This window comes from Sander vitreus, chromosome 24 (assembly GCF_031162955.1).
Source record: "Sander vitreus isolate 19-12246 chromosome 24, sanVit1, whole genome shotgun sequence".
NCBI lineage: Eukaryota > Metazoa > Chordata > Actinopteri > Perciformes > Percidae > Sander > Sander vitreus.
In genome coordinates, this window is record NC_135878.1 from 14,685,618 (window position 1) to 14,711,370 (window position 25,753).

Consider the following 25,753-nt stretch of genomic DNA (forward strand, 5'->3'; position numbering starts at 1 on the left):
CCACTTGAACAAAGAGCGAAAACAAAATACTTTCACTTTTCACCCAGGAAAAGTACAACGATCTTTTTCCTAAACTAAACTCGTCATTTCGGTGCCTAACCGTCGTGGCCGAATTATGCTCACTTTTGCCAAGCTAAACTCAACTACCACGGCCCCTGAAAGGACCGCCATCCAGTCCCTCCAGAAAAACGTGATTATGCGATCGCATAACTCAATGCATAATCAGCCAAAGTCCGCATATTTATGCGGGGGCCGCATTTTTTCAAATACGCCGCATAAATTGCTGATTTCCGCGCAAAATATGTGAGGCTTGCATGATTTCATAATCCCCGTATTTTCGTTGCAAAAATGTCCCACATATCTTAGCAGAAAGTTGAAAAATGTTGTGTTAACTTCACACAAGAGCAGCCATTTTCCCCTGTTGCCATGGGAACGTTATGAAGTGACGTAATTACGCGACGTGAACGTCATCGAAAAGCTGCAAACCCCCCGATGAAGCCACGATGAAACCGCAGTTTTTGCAAGTTCCCGCAATTTCATCGCATAAAATTGCATAAATATCCCGCATATTCCATCGCATTTTTGAAGAAAACGTGATGCATAATCAAGGATTTTTGCCCGCAACAATCACAAAAAAAACTGCATTTTTCTGGAAGGACTGGCCTTCTGGCGGTGCCTTTATCCGGCTCACAGTCACCTATTGGCGGCTAAACACAACTACCAACTGCCGCTGATACGACGGAGCTCTGTAACCGGCGTCGCGGAGCTCTGTAGCGGCTAAACACAACTACTAACTGCCCATAAAAAATAAAAGGAAAACAATGTATATATAAATATATGGACCTTTCTGCGTTTTGTATCGTGTCGCTTCAGAATTTGTGCTGAAGCGGAGTGGTCTGTCAGCTCGCGTGTTGCCAACACGTTCTCACTCCCATCGCGTCAAAAAGCAACGCTTGGTCAAGTGCCTTTGGCGTTTGTCATTGACGCAAGAAGTCTCCTTTAGTGTCATATTTAGCCGCGCTTGGACGGGACTCTTGGCGTCACTTCTTGACGCTCTGGGTCGGGACCAACAGTACGTTTCACTGACGTGGGGGAGTGAAAGTAGATTAAAGTTATTGCTGGTACTAATACCTCAACCTTCATAACCGCTTTATATTGTTGTAATGTATTGTTCATTCTCCGCCCTGAGCTTCATGCATCCCTGCACACACGCATCATATTTTTTAACGCCTGTGTAGTGTAGAAAGAAACTACTACTCACAGTATATTCATAGTATGTTTTAAATGTCACGAAAACACACCCATAGCATAGTATTCCATAAAAAATAATCTATAAAGAAAGAGGAGAGTGACGGACATTGGGCCGAAAAGAGTGACATCTGGCAGAATTTCCTGCGGCACCGGAGAAATCCCAGAACTGAAACGTCGATATATACTACACCCAGGCTAACTTTCAGTCAGACACGCACCACAGTCTCCTCCAAGCCCTTCAAGTCCTCTTTGGCCTGCTCCCTCTGTTCATTCAGCAGTCTGCACAGAAAACCGAGGCATTTACAACTGAAATTGTATTACATCCGATATTAATCAATGAGTATGTTTACATGCACACCAATATTCCACAATTATTCCAAATATGACAATATTCCGAATTTGATACAGGTCATGTTAACAGCATATTCTCAATAAGGCCTTTTTCCTAAATTTAGCATTTTCCGATTAAGACTAGAGATGTTCCGATACTGCCTAAAACGCTGGTATCAGTATCAAGAAGTACTGGAGTTTATGCACCGATCTGATACCACGTAATAAAGCCCTAAAGAAAATCTACGTTAAAGTAGTTTATTTATGTTCTTTTTCCGTTAGAACTGACTGTCAAACTGGAGAATAAAAGAAAGTTCTGGGGCGTTCATTGTTTGTTCATGTTTCACAAAGAGTTTAACCTGAGCCAGACCGACAACAAAGATAGAAATCATATCACATCCATACAGGGATAGTAGTATACACTTGTTAAAACATAATAAATATATGACACACTGGTATTGGATCGGTACTCGGTATCGGCCGATACGCAAGTTCTGGTATCAGAATCGGTATTGGGAAGCAAAAAATGGTATCGGACCATCTCTAATTAAGACACGGGACATGGACATGTGGGATATGCTGGTATTATTCGAGTTTTAGAGGCATTCTTTGGACATGTATACAGAGCATTCAGAATATGCGTCTCAATGTTTGTTTTTTTGCTGCAGTGTGCAACAGTTTACGGCCTGTTTACGGCTTACGGTCAGCTCTGTGTGTTGCTATGGTTGTTGTACACAAACCAACCAGCCGACAGTTTGCAGGGCTGGTAGAGTTGCATGCACAAAAGAAAAGAAAAGAAACAAAGCTACTTTTAAACATTATGAAAGACTTGGATATCAACAGGTTTTTGGATATGCGCAAACATCTCAACGATGACCTTTTTAAGAAGCTGGTTGAAGGAATAAAAGAGGGAGGCTGTGTTTGCACACAGTCCAACAAGTCAAACTTTGGTAAACTTTGAAAAATCTTATTTTACACGGCTGCATGTAAACGGGAATATTTGTGGAATATTCACTTTCATTAGCCATGGAAACAGATTAGTCGGAATAACATCTTTTTCTGAATAAGGGCAAAAACCAGAATATTATGTTCATGTAAACGTAGTCACTGTATAACAGTGCAGTTAGATGCTTACATGAGTTTCTGTAGCTTTGCATCCTTCTCCTGCTCTTTGGCCTTCAGTTTGTCATAGTCCGACATGAGTCTCTCCTGCTCCAGTAGCAGACCCTGGTTCAGACTGTGAGAGGAAGAGAAGTGGCAATAAATGAATAAAAAGCAGTTTGATCTGGAGCATTTTGTATGCCTTTATGAGACCTCTGACAGCAGAGAGATTACAGAAAATGAAGGGGAGAGAAGGATGGAGAACGACGTAGGACAAAAATAAATATATAAATAAACAAGCACAGGGTTTTACTTTAAAGCAGAGGTGTTAAACTCAACTTCACTGAGGGCCACACTGGAAATGAGTTCACATCAAGGGCCAGACATGTCGAGTTTACTGACATGCTTTATTTAACTGAAAAAGTCAAAGTGTTTTATTGCATGTCTCATGTAGCTTTCTCACGTACAGATTGGTCGACGTAAAACCCTAAAAAAGTCGGCAAAAAAGTTTCTTGACACGTGCTTTAAAGTCTTGGACTTTAACATCAAACCAGAGCTTGAGCACACAAGTCCAACATTTAAATAGAGCATCTTTATCGACTGTACTGATTCTCAAAAGTCAGTCTCTTAGGGATCTTGAATCTTCTTTTCTCCCCAAGATGTGGGAACGGACTTTGAACCCACAAGTTAATGACTTTCATGCAGTAGCTTTATTCGCTGAGCTTCACTTGAACACACTTCATGTTCTCTGAGCATCATCTTCTCCTTCTAAAACTGTCTCTCTTTGAAAAAAACACTTAACTGGACATCAAGCTCGACCCTGAAACCTGTGTAAGAAATCCTCTGTGCTGAACGGTGGGCTGGTGAAACCCAAGATGGGTGACATTGGATTTCACCATTTTTAAATAGACTTTTTCACACATCAATGTTTATGCAAAATAGATCAAAACCCAGGCATATTGGGTCTAAAAAAACAATCCAAATGGCACAAGCATCACACGTACAAATAATACAAAATAAATTACAACTGCACGGAGTGGTGTAACAGCCATTTCCTCAAGTTAAATGTTCAAAAAACTAAGGATATGGCTAACACAATCAAGGGCACAGTGGTGGAGATGGCTGAGTCCTATAGGTACTTGGGAACAGTGATGAGTCAACGTATCCAAAATCTACTAAAAGGGCCTGCAGAGATTGTACTGCAGAAGACTTTTGACAGACAAGTTTTGCAGAAGGCACGGTCAATCTTGTCAAGTTCTGACCACCCACTTTCGGAGGAATTATAGGAGATATAGGCTCCCTAGACCAAAAACAAACAGGTACACCTTTTCTTTTGTTCCTTGTGCAAATAAAATCTGTTAACTTGAACAACTCTTAAATGCACAGTTTGTAAGTTTGTATTAGTGTCACTTGGGCCTTCTCAGTGACACCTTTAGAAATCACGTTTCCAGACAATCTCAGGGGATTTTATTTGACACTGTCCACTTTTAAAGTGATGAAATTGTTCTTAATCACTCTGTTGGTTGTGTGCTGCTAAGCCTTGTTTATTGTGTTGTTGTTTTTGTTGGTTTTTGTATCTCCAAATCAAATTTCCCCTTTAGGGACAATAAAGAACTCTAAACTCTGAACTCCAGTGCTTTGTGTCTGCGAGTACTGATGTTTCCTTACTCTGTGAGTTGGTCCAGCATCCTCTGCTTGTCTCCGATCTCGTCTCGGAGGCGGCTGAGCTGCTTCTGATGAGCCTCCCGGTGCTTCTCTAGCTGCTCCTCCAGCGCTTTCTGGAGAACAGAGACGGGGGAAATAAACACATTAGAGATCCATGCTTCAAATGTAATAATCATTTGACTTTTTAACAGTTTCCAGCTGTGCTTTTGGTCACCTCGATGTCCTCGTCTCTATCCAGTCTGCTGATGTCCTCCTTCTCCTCTCCCAACACCTCGTGTCTTTTCTCTGAGAACCAAGAGAAAAGACTTATTTTACCTGAGGTAAGATGTCTGAGGCTGCGTTCAGACAGTGTCGGCCGTCAGACGGTGCAGCGAAAACGTGTCTTTCCATTCATTTTGAATGCTGGTAGTGCGTTTAGGCTGCGGCGGGGAATGGCGCAAGGGGGGACACGCAAGAAAAAGCATCTGGGGCGAAAAGTTGACACAGACTCAACTTTTGGAGAATCACAACCCCACGTCATGCTGTGGTGGCCAATCCTGTAACCGGAGATTTGTCGGTGGGATTAAAGAACACAACAAGACGTCACACAAATGGGCTGTTTCAGTGACACTATCCCTAACACCAATCCATTTATCATTCGTTCATTCTTTTTTCAAAATAAAACCAAAAAAAGCAGAAAATAACTTGTTGTCTCAATAGACGTTTCCAAAACCAAAATAAAAAAAAACAAACAGATAATGACTCGTGTTTTCAAATTTCAGATATTGTGCTCAATTAAAAAAATTAAAGAAAGAAAAAAGCGGATAACGAGTGTTTCGTTCAATTTTGATGTTTTCAACTGACGCAAATTGCGTGACCCGGAAGTGATTGACCCGGAGGACCGTTGTGGGGTACTGACCCTGAGCCTGCAGTTTGGCGAGCTCTTCGGTCAGAGCGTCCTGACTCTCCTCCAGCTGTCTCTTCTTCTGCTCCATGTTCTGCATGTAGTCCGTCAGAGAGCGGATCTTGGCCTGGTGCTGCAACACAAACACCACAGACGCTTTACATCAGAGATCTTCAACAGGGGGCCTGGGACCCCTAGGGTGTCCTCAGCAGGGCTGGACATTAACTTTTTTTGCTCACCAGCCCCTGTTGCTGGCGAGTGTTTTTCCAAAAACTACTTGCCACTCAGCATTTTTACTAGCTGCTATTTTGTGGGAAATTACGTTTTATTTGAATAAAGTTGACTATGGTGTGCTATAATCAGTGTTTCCTCTATGTTGTAAGTGGCGGTCCCCCACGGTAAAATTTCCAGCGCCACGGTATCAGAAATAGGGCAGACACACAACAGGGTTTCCGCTATGTACACCGCGCACCCCCGCTCCTTCAGCTGTTTATGAAAAGTCATAAACTCGTAGCGCCGTCTGCTCTACTGAACTCAAGCAACTGTCCTCCGCTCTCTCCCCCCAGGGTGAGCTCTCTCTCCTCCTAGGGGGAGCACAGCAACTGGAACAGTGACAGGACGTCATCACTCGCAAAGTTATGGCAACCAAATAAACAACAGGGCGAGTACTACTTCACTCAATAAGTGATTAACAGCGACGAAAGCCGTGACATGAAATCCGCACTCACACCCGTTTATTGGAAAATAGCATTGTGATGAATTTACTGTCCCAGACCCCAATTTAATCAGACCCAGATGAGACAAGAAGCTAACGTTAGCCACGCTGCTGTGACGGCCCCCTCTGCCTCTGACTCTCTGCTGCAGGAGACTGTGTGTATTCCTCCGACACGCTGTAGTAACGTTACTGTTTTAAAACCGTTTTCCAGGTTAGTGGGGGTGCATTCCGCTCAAAACCAACATGAAAAATGTAGCTAGTAATGTTCACTCAGCGTTTTGTTTTGTTGTTAAACTGTGTATAAAATGAGCGGTGACGTTAAATCACCCTACGGTACCGTCTATTTTCTGGATGAATTCAAGGTAACGGTCGGTAGCTTACATTAGCAGATAAGATATTCAGCTCTGATAATGTGTGTAAAGCTCCTTTTTGTATGAAAACATGCAACCGAATAAAACACAGACATAAAAAGAGTAGCTTTTATTGCATAGGCTTCTATTGCATTTTATAGTAGGGGGTCCCTACTCTGTTTCTCTTTCAGCTAAGGGGCCCTTGGCCTAAAAAAACTCCCTGGTTTACATAAAAAAGAGCAAGAGAAAAGTTGAGCCATTCATCCAGAGTGACTTTCAGTCAGTATAACAGAAGTGGGGAAAGAGGTAGAGAAGTCTACAAAGTCCGTGTGCATTTTAATAGTTTGGTTTTACTTTAAATCAATGAGAGTTTTTCTGTTTTTGTTGTCTAAATCCAAAGAAATTAAAAACTAGAAAACCAAAGGTAAACTTTAAAAATGTTTTGGTTTTTGCAAATTTCTTTTTGTCATTATGCCTTTTTTTGACTAAATTGGCCAGTTATTTAACTTAGTTTTTTCCGTTTTCTTGTGATTTACTGGTTTAAAATGAAGGAATTGTTTTTCCTGTTTATTCTTTGATTGGTTCAAAAGAAAAAACAACCTATCAAAACGGACACGGACCCTACAGCCTTTTGTTCTCAGCTTTCTCTGGTCATAGAGCACATATTCAAAGTAATTGAACCTAGTTTTATTACTAGACATGTTGTAAGTGAGTACAAATGATTGTAGTTTGGTATTCAAAAACTTAAATACAAGTAGTCGAAGCACATTTTGTTTTATATTTTTCACATGCAAATAATTAAAGAATTGTATTTTAAATTTGTGTATACAATATGGACAAAACACAACAAAAATGGCTTTTTGGATCTTTGATTGACAAAGTTATTTAAGAGGGGGATTAAAGAGCACATTTGAGGTGTTATTTTATTGCCACTTCAGGTAATCTAAGGGGACCAGTGGGGCTTAAACGTCATCATGTGAAAACGTCGTAAAAATACCAAAGCTGCTTTAAAACCAGACAAATGTAAGACTCCCAGAGATCACTGAACCTCAGACTGGGAGCTACAAATCTCTGCACAATACATATCAGCTGGTGGATGGTTACCTGGGAGATGAGCAGCTGACAGGACGCCAGCTCCTTCTCATTGGCCTGGATCTTGCGGTGGGTGTCGGCCTGAGCGCTCTCCAGCTGCTTGCTGCGATTCACCAGAGACTTTACCTCAGATTTCATCTTGCTGATGTAGAGGCGAGCCACGGTGAACTCCTCCTCCACCGCCGAGCCATTCCCCTTCGTCTCCGAGGACTGTGGGTGGGTGGGGAAAGCAGAGGGTTGGGAGGTTAGGGCAGTGAGTCTGTTTTACATTATAATCCTATGGAGTAAACTGTGTTCAAAGATGTCCTGAGCGCCAACGTTTTTTTCTGCAGCTCAGAGCGTCTTTTTGTAGTTGAAAAAAGTTCAACTTTTCTGAAAGAACGCCCTACGTGTAGCGCTTTTTTGACAGCTGACCGGTGACAAGCGGAGTAGCGAGATATGTCGTTTCCATAACAACAAGAAAAAATTGAGAAAGTGCCGATAGATAGACTTGTGCTAGTGTCTGGCTTTGTTTTATCTAACTTTAGCATTAGCACCGTTCCTTCACCCCATCTCGCTAAACTGTTTTGTACTATCTAACGTTAGCATTTGGTTTATATAGCACCGCTCCACATAGCGCTCTAGGATACTGTAGCACTGGCTGTTGTTATAGCAACAAAAGACGCTTTCGGCTGCATTTTGGAATGAAAATGCTGCCAGCTTCTTCTTTTTTTTTTTCTTTTTTTTTTTTTACTACAAAAGCGCTCTAGTCAACTTTTATCCTGTCAAGAAAGGCAGCAAGTGTGATCAAAGCCTTAGGGTGTGAATGTGAAAGATGATGAGTGTGTAAGTGTGTGTTAGAGCCCTGCGCGAGACTGTTTTCTCAGTCCCGCTCCTGCAGTGTGTATGTTGGGTCCCGCCCATTGATTTAGTGTCTTCTCCTGTTCCGCAGGGAAACTAGTTATTTTACTGTGTAGTATTAATAAAGATATGCATACCTGTCAGTAATAAGTAGCATATGTTCTAGTGCATAATTACAGTTATTCTAGTGCAATAAGGGCAAAGTTTTGTTATGTATTTGTTTATTTATTTCACTTATTAGTTAAGAATATGTTGTTGGCTGCAGGTTGTTTTGCTCAGGTTCTTGGATTTTGTTTTGTTTCCCTGTCTTTTAACGTACTGTAACAGATTTTACGTTAGTGGCTGTTGTTTAGATCCCTCAGGCTGCCGTAGGAGAAAGGGGCAGAAAGCCCTGGGAAGGAAGAAGGAAAGAGAGAGTAGAGGAGTGTTAATAAAGTGTTTAGGCTGGTGTTTAACTGGAAGCTCTGTGTGCGTTCATTGTTTTCTTATAAAACCTAGCTAGGCGAACCTATCAACAGCTGGTTACAGCACTGATCAGGAGCAGCGCACGATCCTAGCCGCAGCAATGTTAAAAACCGCCTGCCCCGTAAGATTTGTGTTGGGTCCCGCAGGATCCCAATCCCAATGCAGTCCTCTAGTGTGTGTGTCCTCACCGCGGCGGTCTTCACGTCACCGGTGCCGATGATGGCGCCGATGTCACTGAGGTCTCGCAGCAGTAGGTTGAGGACCTCGGCGGCTCTCTTCCTCTGCAGCCCATTCAGCTCCTGCAGCTGACTCAGCTCGCTTTGCACCACTGACAGCAACGCCTGTCCACAACACACACACACACACACACAGAGTACATTTACTTCAGTACTGTACTGAAGTCCAAATGTTGAGGTACTTGTAGTCTTTTCTTTTCATGCCACTTTCTACTTCTACTCTGCTACATTTCAGAGAGAAATATTGTTTTTGTTTTTTGTTGTTTTTACTCCACTACATTCATCTGTTACAGCTTTAGTTACTAGTTACTTTACACCCGATTTCTGAACACAAAACACATGTAGTTTCTAAAATATGATATTTTATTATAAATGAAACTAGCCAATAATATAATGGCCTACAATTCCAGCTGACATAATTAGACCATTAAACACACAACTTAGACCATACAACACACTACTTTTAATACTTTAAGTAAATTTTCCTGACGATACTTGCAGACTTTTACTTACGTAATATTGTCACTGCAGGACTTTTACTTGTAACAGAGTATTTTTACAGTGTGGTATATGTACTTTAACTTAAGTAAATGATCTGAATACTTCTTCCACCGCTGCCTTCCATCTCAAAGTTACAAAGTGCTTTGACAATTAAACATCATACTAAAATATAATATAAAAACAATAGCCACTATATTATAAGAAAAAAAATAGTTTTTCATATTTTAAAACATATTCTAGGGTAGTATAAGTTAAAGTAGCTTACAAAATCATTGCTTATGGCACGGTTTTTCCTAACGTTATTAGGCTTAGGTGCAGCACCTGAGCAGTTTTGGGAAGCAACTTAGCCGAAGTAATATAGAATCAATGTGAGCATCAAAACTAACGGACTTTTCTCAGATCTAATCACTGTAGTTGGTCCCCAGTGGACTACTTTTGCAAGTTTTGTCTTGACTTTTTGACTGTTATTTATTTATTATCTGCTCTAGCTTTTCCAACATTTTAGACACAGATATGGAAATAATAATGGTCCAAAAGAATTTTTATTTAAAACCTAACATTTGTTTGAGGGAGGACCCCTAAACCCCCTGCCAAATATGTGCACCTAACGTGCTTCCACAAACCGAGGGAAAACACTGAATGGTAATCTATTGAGTGGCTGGGAAATTTTACACATTCACTAGCCATTTGGCTAGTGGAAGAAAAAGTTAATTTTGAACTTTGTAGTTAAATCAGGATACAGCAACCATGAAACGGCATCTTTGTGCCGTCCACTCACCGTCTTGTGCTGCAGCTCCTCCACCAGCTGCAGGTTGGCTCGGTCTCTCTCCCCCACCTCCTGGCTCTTCTGGTCGTAGTTGACGGCCAGCTCCTCCAGGGCCTGCAGCACCTCCTTCACCTCCTCCTTGGCCAGCTCGTTCTCTGCCTGCAGCCGGCACAGCTCCTCCTGGATCTTCTCGTAGTCGCGCCGCGTAGACGCCAGCAGCTGGGGAAGAAAAATGTGTACATTACATGTCATTTAGCTGACACTATCAAAAACGACGTCCAATTAAGTGCATTCAACCATGAAGGTGTAAGTACAAGTGCAAGCACATTAGCATCAAATTAGTCTATATCAACAGCGTTTCATTAAGGGGATTGCTCTGGTGAAGCTGAAAATTCCGCCAGATGTCCCTCATTTTTCGGCCAGATGTCCGTCCTCTTCCTCTTTCGTTTTGTTGCCGTTCTAACCTCCGGTGGATTTCTGAGGACTGTGGTTAACTGCTCCTCAGATCTCTGCAGGGTAAATCCAGACAGCTAGCTAGACTATCTGTCCAATCTGAGTTTTCTCTAGTACGACTAAAACTACTTTTGAACGTACACACGTTCCACCAAAACAAGTTCCTTCCCGAGGCTATTTAGCAGAGGCACCGTGGCTCAGTCCGGCGCTTAGCCAATGACGGTTGTGACTGGTTTAAAGAAATGCCAATAAACCAGAGCACGTTTTTCTCCCATCCAGGAATGCTGTGTGGACTAGCCAGACCCTCCTTCGCAGCACTGTGGAGAAAGGTCTGGCAATGCAAGACTACATGTCATTTAGCTGATGCTTTTATCCAAAGCGACTTCCAATTACGTGCTTTCAACCATGAAGGTACAAACTGCGGACAGCAAGAATCAAGTGCAAGCACATTTGCTTTGAATAAGCCAAACTACAAAGAGTCACATTTTATCCAAGGTGCAGTTGGATAAAATGTGCGGCAGAAGATGTGTAGACTTTAGCCGTCCTGATGTCAGAGCTCGTTCCACCATTTAGGGGCCAGGACAGCAAACACTCGGGATTTGGTTGAGTGATTGGGTGTCCCTCGCTGTGAGAGGGCAGCAAGCAGATTGGCCGATGCAGAGCGGAGTGGACGGGCTGGGGTGCAAAGCATGATTTATGCTTTCTACGGAGGCTCCACGCAGAGTTTTCTCCGTAGCCCACATAAGTGGACTAAAGTTTATATTGGTGTGTGTGTCGATCTCTTTAAGAGAATAGCAGAGCCGGCATGTGTGTGTGCGTGGGGAGTGTGTGGTAGAGCGAGTGTCTCTGAGCTGGAAAAGTTAACCCTCTCCTTGATTTCATGTTGTTTATGGAGAAGAAAAACCAGGAAATGAGCTGGGGGAAATGCAACGCTACCAAGCCACGGCCAAACGGACCAATCACAGTTGTTGCCGCAACGTGTAGTTACATTCTTTTTAGAGGTGCACATCAGGCTACGGTTCGTGGCACGCTATGCAAGTACTAGTGTCTTGAAGCGGATGCTGGGGGAAACATTGACATACGCACATTGATATAAACTCACAATCAGTTTCCTTTGTATTTATGATCTGGGAGACAAACCTCTTCCTGGTCGATCATCTGCTCCTTGAGTTTCTCTGCCAGCTGACTGTGTTGGTTGATCTCATCATCCTGTAGAAATATTAGGAGAAAATAGAATCAGTATTGTTTGAAAGTAGGGCTGCAACTACCGATTATTTTCTGGATGAATGGATTCATTGTTTGGTCTGTAAAATGTCAGAAAACTGTGGCTCAGTTTCGTCCTCAAATGTCTGGTCTTGTCCACAACTCAAAGATATTCAGTTTACTGTCACAGATGAGTGAAGAAACTAGAAAATATTTACATTTAACAAGTTACAATCAGAGAATTGTAACCAATTATCCAATTGGTTGGTGGTTAATTTAATGGTTAACAAATAATTGATTAATCTTTACAGATCCGTTTGAAACTAATGTGAAGTTATAATACCAATGCAGAAAAATGACAAGATTTGCAGGAGATCTTAGCCCTCATCCAGATGTATCCCTCATTCATCAGCCTCACCTTGTCATCCAGCTGTTTGTAGAGGTTGCTGACGTCGTCCTCGTATTGGCTCCGCTCGTCGGCGGGGAGCGAGACGCCTCCTGCGGGCGGCAGCAGGTTGTCGATGACGGGAGTGTTGTCGTAGGGCTCGGCGCCCTTCTGATCTTTAGAGCTCAGCTGCTCGTCCTCAGGAACGTTCTCCCCTGCAACACAGACTCATCGGTTAGTTCACGTGTCAAACTCAAGGCCGGCCGGCCAAAACCGTCCCCTCGCAGATCATGATCCGGCCCACATATCAATTTAGGTTCCCAATACATTTTGGCCCGTCTAGTTTTTGTCACTTTTTCCAAAGGTTTTTATCACTTTTCCCAATGTTTTTTCCGCTTTCTTCCGCGTTTTTGGCACTTTTTCCAGCGTTTCTGTTGCTGTTTTCCACCTTTTTTGTCGCTTTTTTCAAGGCTATTGTTGCTTTTTTCTATGATGGCTAAGGAACTTTTTTTTTTACTTTATGTCAACCAAACTGTACATGAGAAGACTATATGAGACATGCAATAATACAGTCAAAGATATTTGATCAAATGATCAAATAAAAGCATGTCAATAAACTTGACGTGATTCATGTGACTTCATGTGATTCTCATTTTCCAGTGTGGACCCTAGTGAAGTTAAGTTTGACACCCCTGGGTTACATCTTTCACTCATCCCATCCATTAAGTAAAGGATCTGAATACTTCTTCCACCTCTGTTTAACACTAGGCTGTGCTGTGGTTTGCAGTCTCAGTCGCGGATTGGATACATTTTCATCAAATGGCTATGCGTCACAGTAAGCCAACATGGCTGCCCTCTTGAAGCTGAAAGTGCATACAATTTGATGAAATGTACAGCAGATCATGCAGATGGTTGATTTTTGGCAAATATACACCCATTCAAAACACCTGTGTTTTTCCTGCACCGTCTGACGCAGGCTGTCTGAATGCAGACATACAGAGTGCAGAGTCATAGCATCCTTCTTTGGTCTTGTGGTTATGTTTTGAACAGAACCAGCCTGTTGGCAGCAGTGTGACTTCAGTAGTTAAAGAGTCGATGGTGTAATTATTGTTGACTTTTTAATCGTGAGGATAAATTTCCAACATAAGCAGATGAGAAGAGATGGAGAGGAGAGGGTGAAAAGGTGAAGAGATGCTCCGTTTAAATGGCCTCGGCATTGAGCCAGACGCTGAGTCATGTCAGAAACACTGCATCATCAGCGTGTGTGTGTGTGTGTGTGTGTGTGTGTTCACTACATTTATGTGTAAGGAGCGTAGGCTTTGAGCTGATTTGTTGCATGCGCAAGGGAATTAAACAAATAAAAAAAAGCAATGGCCAGAGAGGGAGAGACAGCTGTTTTTCTTTCTTACATTTGGCACTTATCGATTTTATATTAATATACTGTTGTTTCTTCATTGACCCTAAATAAATTAACTAACGCATGCGAACACTGCAATATTTTTTTCCTGACATTCATGCCAATAAAGCAATTTGAATTTGAGAGAGGAATCGAGGCAGGGTGGAGGGGGCAGAGACTATAAGCAAAGAGGAAAAGGGAAAGTGAGAGAGAGAGAGAGAGAGAAAAGTGGTTACCATGACACAGAGATGGAAAAAAGGGTGAGGATGCTGTGAACTAGAGCTGGGCAATATATCAATAGTATATCGACATCGTGATATGAGACTAGATATCGTCTTAGATTTTGGATATCGTCATATCGTGATATGACATAAGTGTTGTCTTTTCCTGGTTTTAAAGGCTGCGTTACAGTAAAGTGATGTTATTTTCTGAACTTACCAGACTGTTCTAGCTGTTCTATTATTTGCCTTTACCCACTTAGTCATTATAGCCACATTACTGATGATTATTTATCAAAAATCTCATTTTGTGAAAGCACCAATAGTCAACACTACAATATCGTTGCGGTATCGATATCGAGGTATGTGGTCAGAAATATTGTGATATTTGATTTTCTCCATATCGCCCAGCCCTACTGTGAACCCCTTCACAACACTGCAGTCTTAGAAGAGAGGAGGTCAGAAGGAGTAGAGACAAAACAATAGGCAGTATAATGCCCTTCACGGACTTGATTTGGTTGTGATTTGGACACTTATCTAAAAGTAGGGCTGAACAATTAATCGTTTTCAAATTGAAATCACGATTTGAAAGGATGCGATTAGCTAATCATGAAGGGCGCGATTAATCGAATGTGCAAAACTCTTTGCGTTATTATATTTACTGTTTTTTCAAGTTAAATGCTGGAATACTGCTACATATCACAGATGGTTTACAGAAATGTCCTATTTGCAGTGGATAATGATGATGAAATGATGATAATGATTTTGTAATACTTTAACATGATTGTAGAAGGTGCAATATGTAGCTAAAACAAAATTGCAAATCAAATCGCAATTTCTGGCAGTAAAATCGTCCTGTCTAAAAGTATGTACAGATTGGTGACAAATTTAAGGGAAAAACCTGCATAGAGTGGAGAAACCAAACAAAACAACAGCACTAAATGGGGGAATGTCTTTAAGAAAAAAGGTGTTCACTCCTTCAGTACAACAACACCGTTCTAAAGTGCTTTATTTGGGGTTTTCCTGGAACTTTTCCTCAGCCGTCTCTGTCTTTTTATCTCACCGTTCCTCCAGCGGTTGAGTTCTGCCTCCAGCCTCTGGATGACGTTTTTCAGGCTCTTGTTCTTCTCCTTCTCCTTCTCGTATTTCTTCTTCCACTCCTCGGCCGTCAGCTCCAGGTTCACTGACACCGTGTTCTTGATGGTCTTGGCTCTGAGGAAACACGGACAGAACAGAGTCTTGTATAAAGTACTTGAAAGCAATACTTGAGTAAAAGTACAAGTATCTCACCAGAAAATGACTTTGGTAGAAATAAAAGTCTCCTTTTAGAATATGACTTGAGTAAAAGTCTTAAAGTATATTAAATGTACTTAGGTATTGATAGTAAAAGTAAAAAAAAACCGTTGAGTATGAACTTTATGGCCAAATGTGTGCAACGTTATCTTCATCACCACTGTCGTCGGGGTGATCATCGCCTGTTACCATGGCGGCAGAGCATGCCGCAGGTGCTTCCATGACACTATCAGTCATTATGCTTCCTGCTCTTCTTCTTTAGTTTTTGCCGCTTGGCAACAAACAGGCATTAGGTCACCAACTGGAATGGAAGGTGCATTATCTTGGCAATCTAGGAGCAATGATTCGCCACACCTGCTTTTTACCAGTGTAACACATTTCTTCTGATTTTATTTTGTAGTAACGAGTAACTATGATGCTTCGGGGAAATGTAGTGGAGTAAAAGTTTCCGGAAATATATATAACGAAGTAAAGTACAGATACGTGAAAATTCCTCCCTAAGTACAGTAGCAAAGTATTTGTACTTCGTTACATTACAACACTGCACGTGAACAGATATTTCCAAAGCCCCTGCACGAAATCACGATTTGGATTTGAATACGATTAACGGTTCAGCCCTAAGCTGCGTGTTTGATGGCAAGTAATGTGGTACCTCTGTCCAAACATGAGCGTGGACTTGGTCTCGGCCTCGTTGTAGACGGACGGCGAGCAGCAAATGATGATGGTGGTGCGACAGTTTCCACCCAGAGAGTCCTGCAGGATGCGAGTCATCTTACTGTCTCTGTACGGCACATGGGTTTTCTGAAAACATAAATGTCACACATTTAAATGTACCTTTACATGAAGTTAAAGGTAGGATGTTGATGGTGAGGTGGTCTGACATAGCAGATCGTCACTACATTTTCTGTTACTCAGCTACTCTGCTTTAATGTGACAATATGCAACATTATTGTTTGTGTCAACTATCCAGGTTGTTGCAGTTCACTGCAACAGTGATGGGAGTAAACCGTTTACAGTAATGTATTCCTTATTGCTGTAATGCAGTCATATAACGCATCACTAATAAAATTCCGGTAATATTATACACGTTACAATCTCAGTAACGCAAGTTACACAGCATTTTAACCCGACATTTAGTGGTGTCGCCAACACCGGCGAAACATTTTGGCACGGAGTGAGTGTTCTTTCTTGTTACTGGAACCGATGGTTGAGATGACTGCAGAGACTGGAGATAGGGCCTACTCCCTACTTTATTGATCCCATGGTGAAATTCACAATACCTGCCAAGTCATACTTCTGCGGTTATTTTGGTGAAAGTAACTCAAAAGTGTCGCAAAAGTAGTCGTGTAAAGCATTACAATTCAGAGCCAGTAATATTGTAATATAACTAATTACTCTCAAATGACAGTAACTAGTAATCTATAATGGATTACATTTTGGAAGTAACTTGCCCAAACACTGACTATGTGTAACTTACTGTTCCCTCGGCTAGAGCTGAAATGACGTTTCCCAACGCCGACAGAGATTTGTTGATGTTCTTTGCCTCATCCAACACGGCTCCCTCTGCTCCCGTCTTGCTGACCTGTTCATAGAGAACGCGCACGCACACACGTGCACACACACACACACACACACACACACACACACACACACACACACACACACACGGATTAGATCTCACATCAACTTTACATCAACTCTATGTTCCTGATCTCACTCAGAACGAACCTTCTCACTGCCGGCCAGGTCGACCAGGTAGAGCTTCCCCGACAGCTTCTTCTCCGTCTCCATGTTTTCCTGCTTGATGTTGATGAGGAAGATGCTGTGGCTGCGAGAGCTGTGCTCGTTCATGTCTAGAAATAGTTATAGTTGGTTTACAGCAAGATCTGGTTCTTACTAATGTGTAGCTCAGCAGTGGAAAGTACTGTATGGTACTGTATGGTGGAGCGATAGGCGTGATTTACAGGTGGGGATAACAATCAAAACTGGGCTTTTTCTGAAAGCTTTTGTTCCTATTTAAGGTTTTTGTTGCTTTTTGTCGCCATTTGTTTTGGAATTTTTTATACCTTTTTCAAGGTTTTTTTTTTTGGACAATTTTGTCGGCTTCTTTTAAAGTTTTTTTTCCCTGATGTTTTTGACGCTTTTACCGAAGTTTTTGTCGCTTTTTCTGATATTTGTTCGCCCCTTGATCTTTTAGTCGCTTTTTTCAATACATACATGCAATGTTGAACCCAAAGTTACACAGTTGGATGAAGGTATTATGTAACTCTTTTTTGTTTTGTATATATATATATACACACACACACACACGCTGGTGACTAGAATGCATATGCACACAGCCGTACATGTTGGAATCCGAGTCTGATCCCGATACACAGGCAGAACAACCCGAACCAGCTTTGCAACCAAGACGTTTCAGGGTGGTAAGTTATTTTAAATGTTAACAAATTAGTCTTTCATACATAAGTTTTTAATTCTGCACTGTCTCCTGGACATGGTGATCCAACTATCTGAACTCTTCGGGCCTCCGCTCTAACTCGCTTGGTTTGAGGGCGTGCCATGCTAGCAGCTAGGCGAGCATTATAACGTGTGTTCCAAAGTGACCACGTTTGTCTCTGAAGTAAAGGCTGGACTACAACACAGCTGTTTGGAGCAGTTTGTGAACAGTGGTTTCTGTTGGAGATGGTAAGTCCCTTTTGGGGGGGACTTTGGGCTTTTTCACTTTGTAAACCTATAACGTGCACAAAAAAGATATATAACACAATAAAGGAAAGGGAAAAAACCAAAAAGCATAATATGAGCACTTTAAGGGAAGTGAGATCCAGCCCCAGTATACCTGTGTGTCTCCCGTTTTTTAAGAGCCGGGCTGTGACACCTTGAAAATACCCAGCGTCTGGTTTGGGGCCCCTTGTTACGTTTTAGATGTCTGAGTTGTTAAGCAGTTCAAATTTAGCCGATTTTTCCCTCCAACATCTCAGTTCAATTTAAAAAGAAAATGAATGCACATTTTTCTTCTCTCCGGCAGGAAAAATACTTTTTACTTTAATTAGTTTTAACTTAATGCTGCATTTACTAAAGTAAAGGATCTTTACTTTATGGGGGATAGAACGGTTACCCCGGGCCTAATGCAATAATGGACTCTGTGCAATAATTTCTGTCCAATAACTTTTGTATTCACTGCTCCCTATATTTCTATTTTCATATTTAAGTATTTATTTATACCATGGGTAATATGTGTATTAATTGTATGAGTAATGTGGTCATGAGTGAGGTGTGTGCATACATTTTATATTGTATTTTAATGCTGCAAACTGGATTGCTCCAACTAAGTTTCGTTGTGTAAATATATGCAATGACAACAATATCTATCTATCTATCTATCTATCTATCTAACCTAAGAAAACCTACATTAAATATAAAAGATAAGTTAAACATTGGGAGGAAGATATTAAACTACACATGATTTTACATACTCGTCACTGCCACGTGCCGATTGTTTTTGCCCTCATCGATGACGTCCATCACCTCTTCCGGACTGGACACAAAACGCTCAGTACAACCCTGACAGAGGAAGAGAAAGTGCATCAACGCCATGTATTTAGGTATTTAATCCTAAATGTCTTTTTTGCACAGAGTTGAACAGAATTACAAAGTGACAAGGGCAATAAAACAACGCAAGGAAGTGCTGTCACACTTTCACATAGCTTAGAGAAGGCAGATGAATATTCACAAGCACTCAGAAACATCACATAAAAGTAAATTGGCAGGTTTGTAATGTACTAAAATACATTTTGTGCTCTACAACTTGAGATTAAAGTGAAGAGTGCAAACAAATATGAGTGTATACCTACGCATACATACAGACACATATACACACAATGTATTTAGGTATTTAATTAAGCAATATTACACGAGAGGGTTTGCTTAAACGTCATTATGTGATGCAGAGGACAGAGGACGGCCAATTACTTCATGTCCTGTGGTCCTGTGATAAAGTCCAGGAGTTTTGGACCGGCATACATGATAATTTATGTCTGATTTCAGGGACCCAGGTTCCATTCAGCCTGAGATTATTTGTTCTGAGAGATGGGTCGATCCTAAGCGGGATGGATAAGAACATGAGAAGCTGGGTCCAGACTAATTTAATGATAGCCAGACAGATTGTTTTAAAGATATAATGTGTAGTTTCTGTCGCCTCCATGAGGAATTCAAAGTAATGACAACACCACTGTTGTTGCATGGACATGATTTAAGCCTTCTGTAATCACGCACCACCCCCACCCCTCCTTCACACAGTTACTTGTAGCCAAGGAGGACATGGAGGAATAAAATAACATGATGGACTTTTCAGAAGAGGTCATTATCTTCGCTCGAGTTTCTGCGCTTGAGAGTCGCCGGACGACACAATCTTCTGAACATAGTCATGCTGAGAAATACAGAGAGAGCTGTGTGGAGCTTATTGTCTTAATTAACCTTGTATCAACTAATTTGGCAATGGATTCCTTTCTGGAGGGCTCGTAAGAAGCTTTGTGCTGGGGAGAGACGTGTATGTTGGGCTTATGGGGTTGGCACTTATTCATATGTTTATTTGGTTTATGGTCTATTTTGTTGAATGGTCTTGAATATTGTAGTTACTGTGTCATCTTTCCTTGATTTTTGTCTGGGTGGGTGGTGATGACGCTAATCACAAAAACAAATAAAGATCACGTGAAATCATGTCAAAGGCCTGTACAGTTTACAAACCTTGACATAGGGCACTCTGTTTTTGTCTTCATGGACAGCGAGGTTCGTCTTCGACACTTCAAACAGAACAAAGATCACCAAAGTCACACGCTGATTCTTTAAAAAAAATGACTTACTTACTTAATACACCTTCAATGTTACATATACATTTGAGATAATTAGTCTTACTTACCATCCAGCAAGTCTCGGATCTTGTCCAAGTAGATTTCAAAATAGGAAACCTGCCCAGAGAAACTCCAAACTTTTAATGTCTACTCATCGACTACCTGAATATTTGCACTAGTACTGGTTTCCTCTAATGTAGGTAAGTCAGGTAATTTAAGCATAAAGAGTTCAATGTTAAAAGGAGAATCAGCTGAACACCAAAAAAGTCAATCTTAGACCTCAATCTTAGTTTCTCAAAGACCAGACAAAGGTCCAAATTCAAAACCTTATGAAAGTGTAAAGTTTTCTTTTTTTAAATACATTTTCTATCGCTCAATAAATTGTGAGGGACGTTTAATATACGGTGGTGTTGTAACAGAGTTTGAAGGGATGAGTTTTATTGTGTTTGGTGTGAAAAAAGATCAGAATAAATGACAAAATTGAAATAGGATGAATAGGTTTGGACTTAGTTAGAAGGCTACTGAAAAAAAGGTAGTGTTGGGTATTTGTACAAAAGTTAAGCAGGAAAACAGAGTATGTAACTTGAATGTATTTGTATTTATTTATTATAAGGATCCCCATTAGCTGACGCCTAGGCCAGTGTTTTTCAACCTTTTTTGAGCCACGGCACATTTTTTACATAAAAAAATTCCTGCGGCACACCACCAACCAAAAATGTTACAAAATGACACATTGTAGCCTAATAAGATCAGAATCTGCATTTTTCCTTTTTAAAAATGTATCCATGGCTGTTGCAGATGACCTCGGCCCTACTGCTTACATCCTGTCACTGCCACCAGGGGGCAGTAATTCTATTGTCTTAAATCAACAAGGTCATTATTGCGCTATACTGCCACCTACTGACACAGAACAGTATTTCATTTCTCTGCCAGTCATCACATTGCAGGTACAGATGAGCAACAATGGCAAATTATTTGCAGTAACTCAACAAAAGTAAAGTAAGTAAAATCGGATAGTTTCCCACGGCACACAGGACGATCTCTCACGGCACACTAGTGTGACACTAGCCGAGGCACAGTGGCTGAAAATCACTGGCCTAGATGACCAGCTAGTCTTCCTGGGGTCCAAAACAACAATTAATCATTTCATGACATGAACAGAAAAGAAAAGAAATAAAGAAAAGAAAATAAATACAACAATATCTGCTTACAGAACTTAATTTAAATTAAATTAAATAAAAACAATAACAAACCAAGCAAAATAGAGAAATATCTTGTAAACAAAATGATGTACTACAGTGTATTACATGGCTAACATTAAGGTAGCTCACATATACAAAGAAGAAAATCAAATATTTTAACCACACAAATAAGATTAAAAAACAATCAAAGTAAAATGGTTTAAAGCTATAAGTGATGAATGTTGTTTAGTTATCGCCGATTGTTTTTTAAATAAAAAATGGATGCAGACCTTTGAGTGCTACGTTTAAGAAGCCCTGCCTTAGATGCATGTATGTTGTTCTAAAGCTAAAGAAAAAGGCATTAAATGTGACGAGAAAAGAAAAACATTGCTTGTTTTATATATAAGAAATCAGTCTATGGCGTATGTTGGGTCCCAAGTTTAAATTTTAAAAAACAGGAGTAAAACTTTCCATGGAAAATAAACACTATATTACTTATTCATTTATATACAGTTTGTGCAAAAACATCTTTCTCACTCTGTCAAGTGGTTTGAGCCCTTTAATACAAGTTAAACTTCATCATTTTGTAGATTTTCACCAATCAAGCCCCACAGACAGGTGACATGAATTTGGTCATTTATTCTCACATTCTTCTCTCACATTTTTGTCGCTTTTTTAGACATTCTTGTCAATTTTTTAAAAATTATTTTACTTATTTTTTTTTTCTTTCAAAATGCTATATTGAATAAAATTCAATGAAAGTAGTGAACTGTTCGTTTATTTTACTTGTGAAGAGCATTGTATGGAAACATCCATGTTATTTTTTGGACAATTTGGTTAAAAAGAAACCAAAATGGCTGAAATAGAAACTTGGAAAATGGGTCATTTGACCCGAGGACAACAGGAGGTTAAATGTTTGTAGCTTCAACTTTTATGCTGCATCTTTATTAAGGCGATTAAGACTGATGTTTGTGACTTTAAAGCCCAAACGGCAGATTATGAATCGTTATTACAGATGCTGTAGCTTTGAAAGTTTGAGCTTTTGTTTTCTAATGTTTGTGCTGTGACAAATTTTTTACCTTGATATGAAACTCGAGGTTCTCGTCCATGGAGTAGATGTGGTCAAAGATGTCGTGGGCGATGCGAGGGATGATTCCCATCAGCTGAGGGTCGTGCAGTTTGCCCTGAACACAGCAATAGATAATTATGTTTTTATGCTTTTGTTGTTGATTTACGGTGTTTTCAGAATAATGTAGTGGAGTAAAAAGTACAATATGTCTCTCTGAAATGTAGCGGAGTAGAAGTAGAAAGTGGCATGAAAAGAAAAGACTCAAGTAAAGTACAAATACCTCAACATTTGGACTTAAGTACTACTAGTAAATTCCACCACTGGCTGGCAATAATAAAAACCAACTGACATGAACAAAACCGTTGTCAAGTAAAATAGGAAGTTAGGAGAGAAAGAATCAAATCAACAATAAATTGGGGGCAGCCTCAGGCTACATTTACAATGCTACATTTTGGTTTAAAAGAGAATATCTTGTGCAACGTTTCCCCCTCTCATTCCCCCTGCTCTGGTGTTTCCCCCTCTCATTCCCCCTGCTCTGGTGTTTCCCCCTCTCATTCCCCCTGCTCTGGCGTTCCCCCCTCTCATTCCCCCTGCTCTGGCGTTTCCCCCTCTCATTCCCCCTGCTCTGGCGTTTCCCCCTCTCATTCCCCCTGCTCTGGCGTTTCCCCCTCTCATTCCCCCTGCTCTGGCGTTTCCCCCTCTCATTCCCCCTGCTCTGGTGTTTCCCCCTCTCATTCCCCCTGCTCTGGCGTTTCCCCCTCTCATTCCCCCTGCTCTGGTGTTTCCGAGCCCCTAAACAGGAGACATTTGGAAACCCTTCTGACCCGTTTTGGTTTGGAATCTGCGGGGTTGTGTTGCAGTCTCAACGGCCGCAAACAGAGACCTTTGGCAACACCGACACTGACGCCAACGTTTCTCCTCCTGATTGGGTCACGACGTCTTGTTCTAGCTACTAACGTTACCATGGCAACTACCAGCAGCGGGCGGAGTCTCCACGCTGCCTCCTGTTTATGCCCAGTTTATCAGAATGTTGATGAGATATGAGGTTTGGGCGTGTTAGAATAAACTACTACTGGAGCTAAAAACACTAGTGTACACGGAGATCACTTTGGCTCAAAACTCTGCTTAAAAACCAAAACGTAGCGATGTAAATGTAGCCTCAGACTGAACTAAAAGCAAGTCTTTAAATTTGATTTAAAATACTATTAAGAAGCGAAAGGAGTTTCTCATCATCATCAGCCATCTTCAGACCTCTGCTATGTTTCTGATGACAGGTTTCTGTGTGCTTTGAAATAGTACCATAGCGCTCAACAGTGATCGCCCACTTTTTTTAACAGCTCTGGTTCCGGGAGTGTTTTTCCCCTTTCAATTGTTTCATTGACGTTTCAGAAATTGCTGATATAAAGAGTTTTAAGCCTGGAACCGAGCCAACCAGTTACGAGATGAATCGTGAATATAAAACATTTGATTCGGCGCAAAAAAACATTTAGAAAACGGCAAAAAAGGCAAAAACTACAAGACCGTGTAGAGAAACTGTCATAGACTTCAATGGTAGAAGCTCGATCTAGCCGTTAGAGGTGTTGAAATGAATCAAATAATCGATGCATCGGGATGCGGACATGGACGATGCTACATCGATGCAGTGGCCCACCATAATCGATTACAACGCAATGACATTGCTCGTTAATTTTCCGGCCGCGGCATAAACATTCAAATGAAAAATAACATTCTCAGTAGCCTAACTCGTTTCACACACACAGACAGACGGAGACAGGCAGACATGCACACAGACAGACAGACAGACACACAAACAAACAAACACAGACACACGCAAGACGGCTGAGCGGAGACACGGGAGAGTGGAGACAATCTCAAATCGAGAAGAGGAAAGAAAACACTGAGAAACATTGAGAGACACTAGAATAGTTAGCTTGGAGAAGATCTAAGTGGAATAACGAAGCTGAAGAGGTGTAGCTAGACAACGGCACTTTTCCTGTCTAACAGCAGTGGTTTAGAACAAACGTTGTGCTAGTGTGCCTGGCTAAAGTTGGAGCTAAGGGACTAGCTAAAGTTGGAACTAATTGCGGAGAGTTGCTGATTCGGAGGACGCTGATTTTGGACCGGAGAGGACGACAGCGTGTTTCCCTGCTGAAGAGGACTTTGCCATAGCGGGTGACTGGTTTTCGTTTTCGTGTTTGAGCTGCATTTCTTGGACTAACAGCTAACTGTAAGTTGGATTTCTGTGCGTTTGCTTCACTGAAGATAACGTCCTGCACGTCCACACGAGCTACAATCAGGCCCGCAACTTTTTTTTTTCCTTCCTCTCAGCGTGTGTGTGTGTGTGTGTGTGTGTGTGTGTGTGTGTGTGTGTGTGTGGGTGTGTGTGAGTGTGAGTGTGTGGGTGGATGTGTGTGGTAACACAGTGGTTTAATAGGGTTTGAGTAAGTTTTACATTGAAACTGCTGTAAGGAGGAATCATTTTGTGTAGCTGGAGTGTTTTAAGAGGAAACTGATAGAGAAACGGGTAAAGGGGTAGTTGTGTGTAATATCAATTGAAGAAATATTGCAGTTTGCATATTTGAAGCGTGTGATTTGTGTTATATGTTGTTTTTTTTTAAAAATGGCTAAATATTATTTGTACATTTAAGTTATCGTTCAGTAAACAATACCTTTTTTGTTAAAGAGTTGTCAGGGGTCAGTTATTCCAATACAGCACAATAGATTTGCTGGTTAAAAGTAGGGTGGTATTTGACTAATCCAAAATAGGTAAACCTTCGTGGTAGCTACCTTAAAGAAACAAACCCAAACACCTCATCATTCCAGTCTGAAGTTACTTATTGCAGCTTGGGCATTGCACTTGACAATGCAAGGTTGTCAAGTCAAATATCCTATATTGGCTTTAATAGAAAAACGTTTTTGACGCATCGTGATGCATCGAGATATCGACATTGCTGACCTGATAATCGTAATCGAAAGATCAGTAAAGATTCACACCTCTACTAGCCGTTCACAGGTTTGCGGGTACGGTAAATGTTTCCATGGTAACGGCCAGTTGGGCCAATCAGAGACGTTGCTGTCGCGCTTAGGATCTTATTTCTTCATAAGATCGCGAATAAAACATGTTTTTCTAAAAACAAGGTTGATTTCACATGGACTTCTAGCTTCTACAGAAGCAGAAACTTTTGGTTTCACAACCTCACAGCTCTCGGTAAGTCGACCTCGGATGGTTTAGACCAGTAAAACTCAACTTCACTGAGGGCCACACTGGAAATGACAATCACAATAAGGGCCAGACATGTCAAGTTTATTGACATGCTTTTATTTAGAAAAAGTCAAATATCTTTGACTGTATCATTGCATGTCTCATATAGCACTTCACTTCATACTCACTTACAGTTTGGTCGACATAAAGTCCTGAAAAAGTTACATAGCCATCAAAGAAAAAAGTGACAAAAACTTCAGAAAAAGCGACAAAAACTAGGTGGGCCAACATTTATTGTGACCCTAAATTGA

General features: G+C 41.1%; 1 protein-coding gene across 1 annotated transcript in view; it reads right to left on the bottom strand.

Moving 5' to 3' along the window:
* Nucleotides 1-25,753, bottom strand: part of LOC144513021 (kinesin heavy chain-like) — a 35,330-nt gene that overhangs the window by 4,768 nt on the left and 4,809 nt on the right. Inside the window, exons 4-21 of the mRNA XM_078244080.1 lie at nt 22,251-22,355; nt 20,059-20,107; nt 19,887-19,942; nt 18,617-18,704; nt 16,872-16,996; nt 16,621-16,725; nt 15,796-15,944; nt 14,914-15,062; nt 12,270-12,451; nt 11,789-11,857; nt 10,208-10,414; nt 8,881-9,033; nt 7,400-7,597; nt 5,246-5,363; nt 4,562-4,632; nt 4,351-4,460; nt 2,717-2,818; nt 1,470-1,530 (exon numbers count right to left, since the gene is read on the bottom strand). Coding sequence (XP_078100206.1) covers nt 1,470-1,530; nt 2,717-2,818; nt 4,351-4,460; nt 4,562-4,632; nt 5,246-5,363; nt 7,400-7,597; nt 8,881-9,033; nt 10,208-10,414; nt 11,789-11,857; nt 12,270-12,451; nt 14,914-15,062; nt 15,796-15,944; nt 16,621-16,725; nt 16,872-16,996; nt 18,617-18,704; nt 19,887-19,942; nt 20,059-20,107; nt 22,251-22,355 — 2,097 coding nt within the window. The remainder of the gene's footprint in view (nt 1-1,469; nt 1,531-2,716; nt 2,819-4,350; nt 4,461-4,561; nt 4,633-5,245; nt 5,364-7,399; nt 7,598-8,880; nt 9,034-10,207; nt 10,415-11,788; nt 11,858-12,269; nt 12,452-14,913; nt 15,063-15,795; nt 15,945-16,620; nt 16,726-16,871; nt 16,997-18,616; nt 18,705-19,886; nt 19,943-20,058; nt 20,108-22,250; nt 22,356-25,753) is intronic.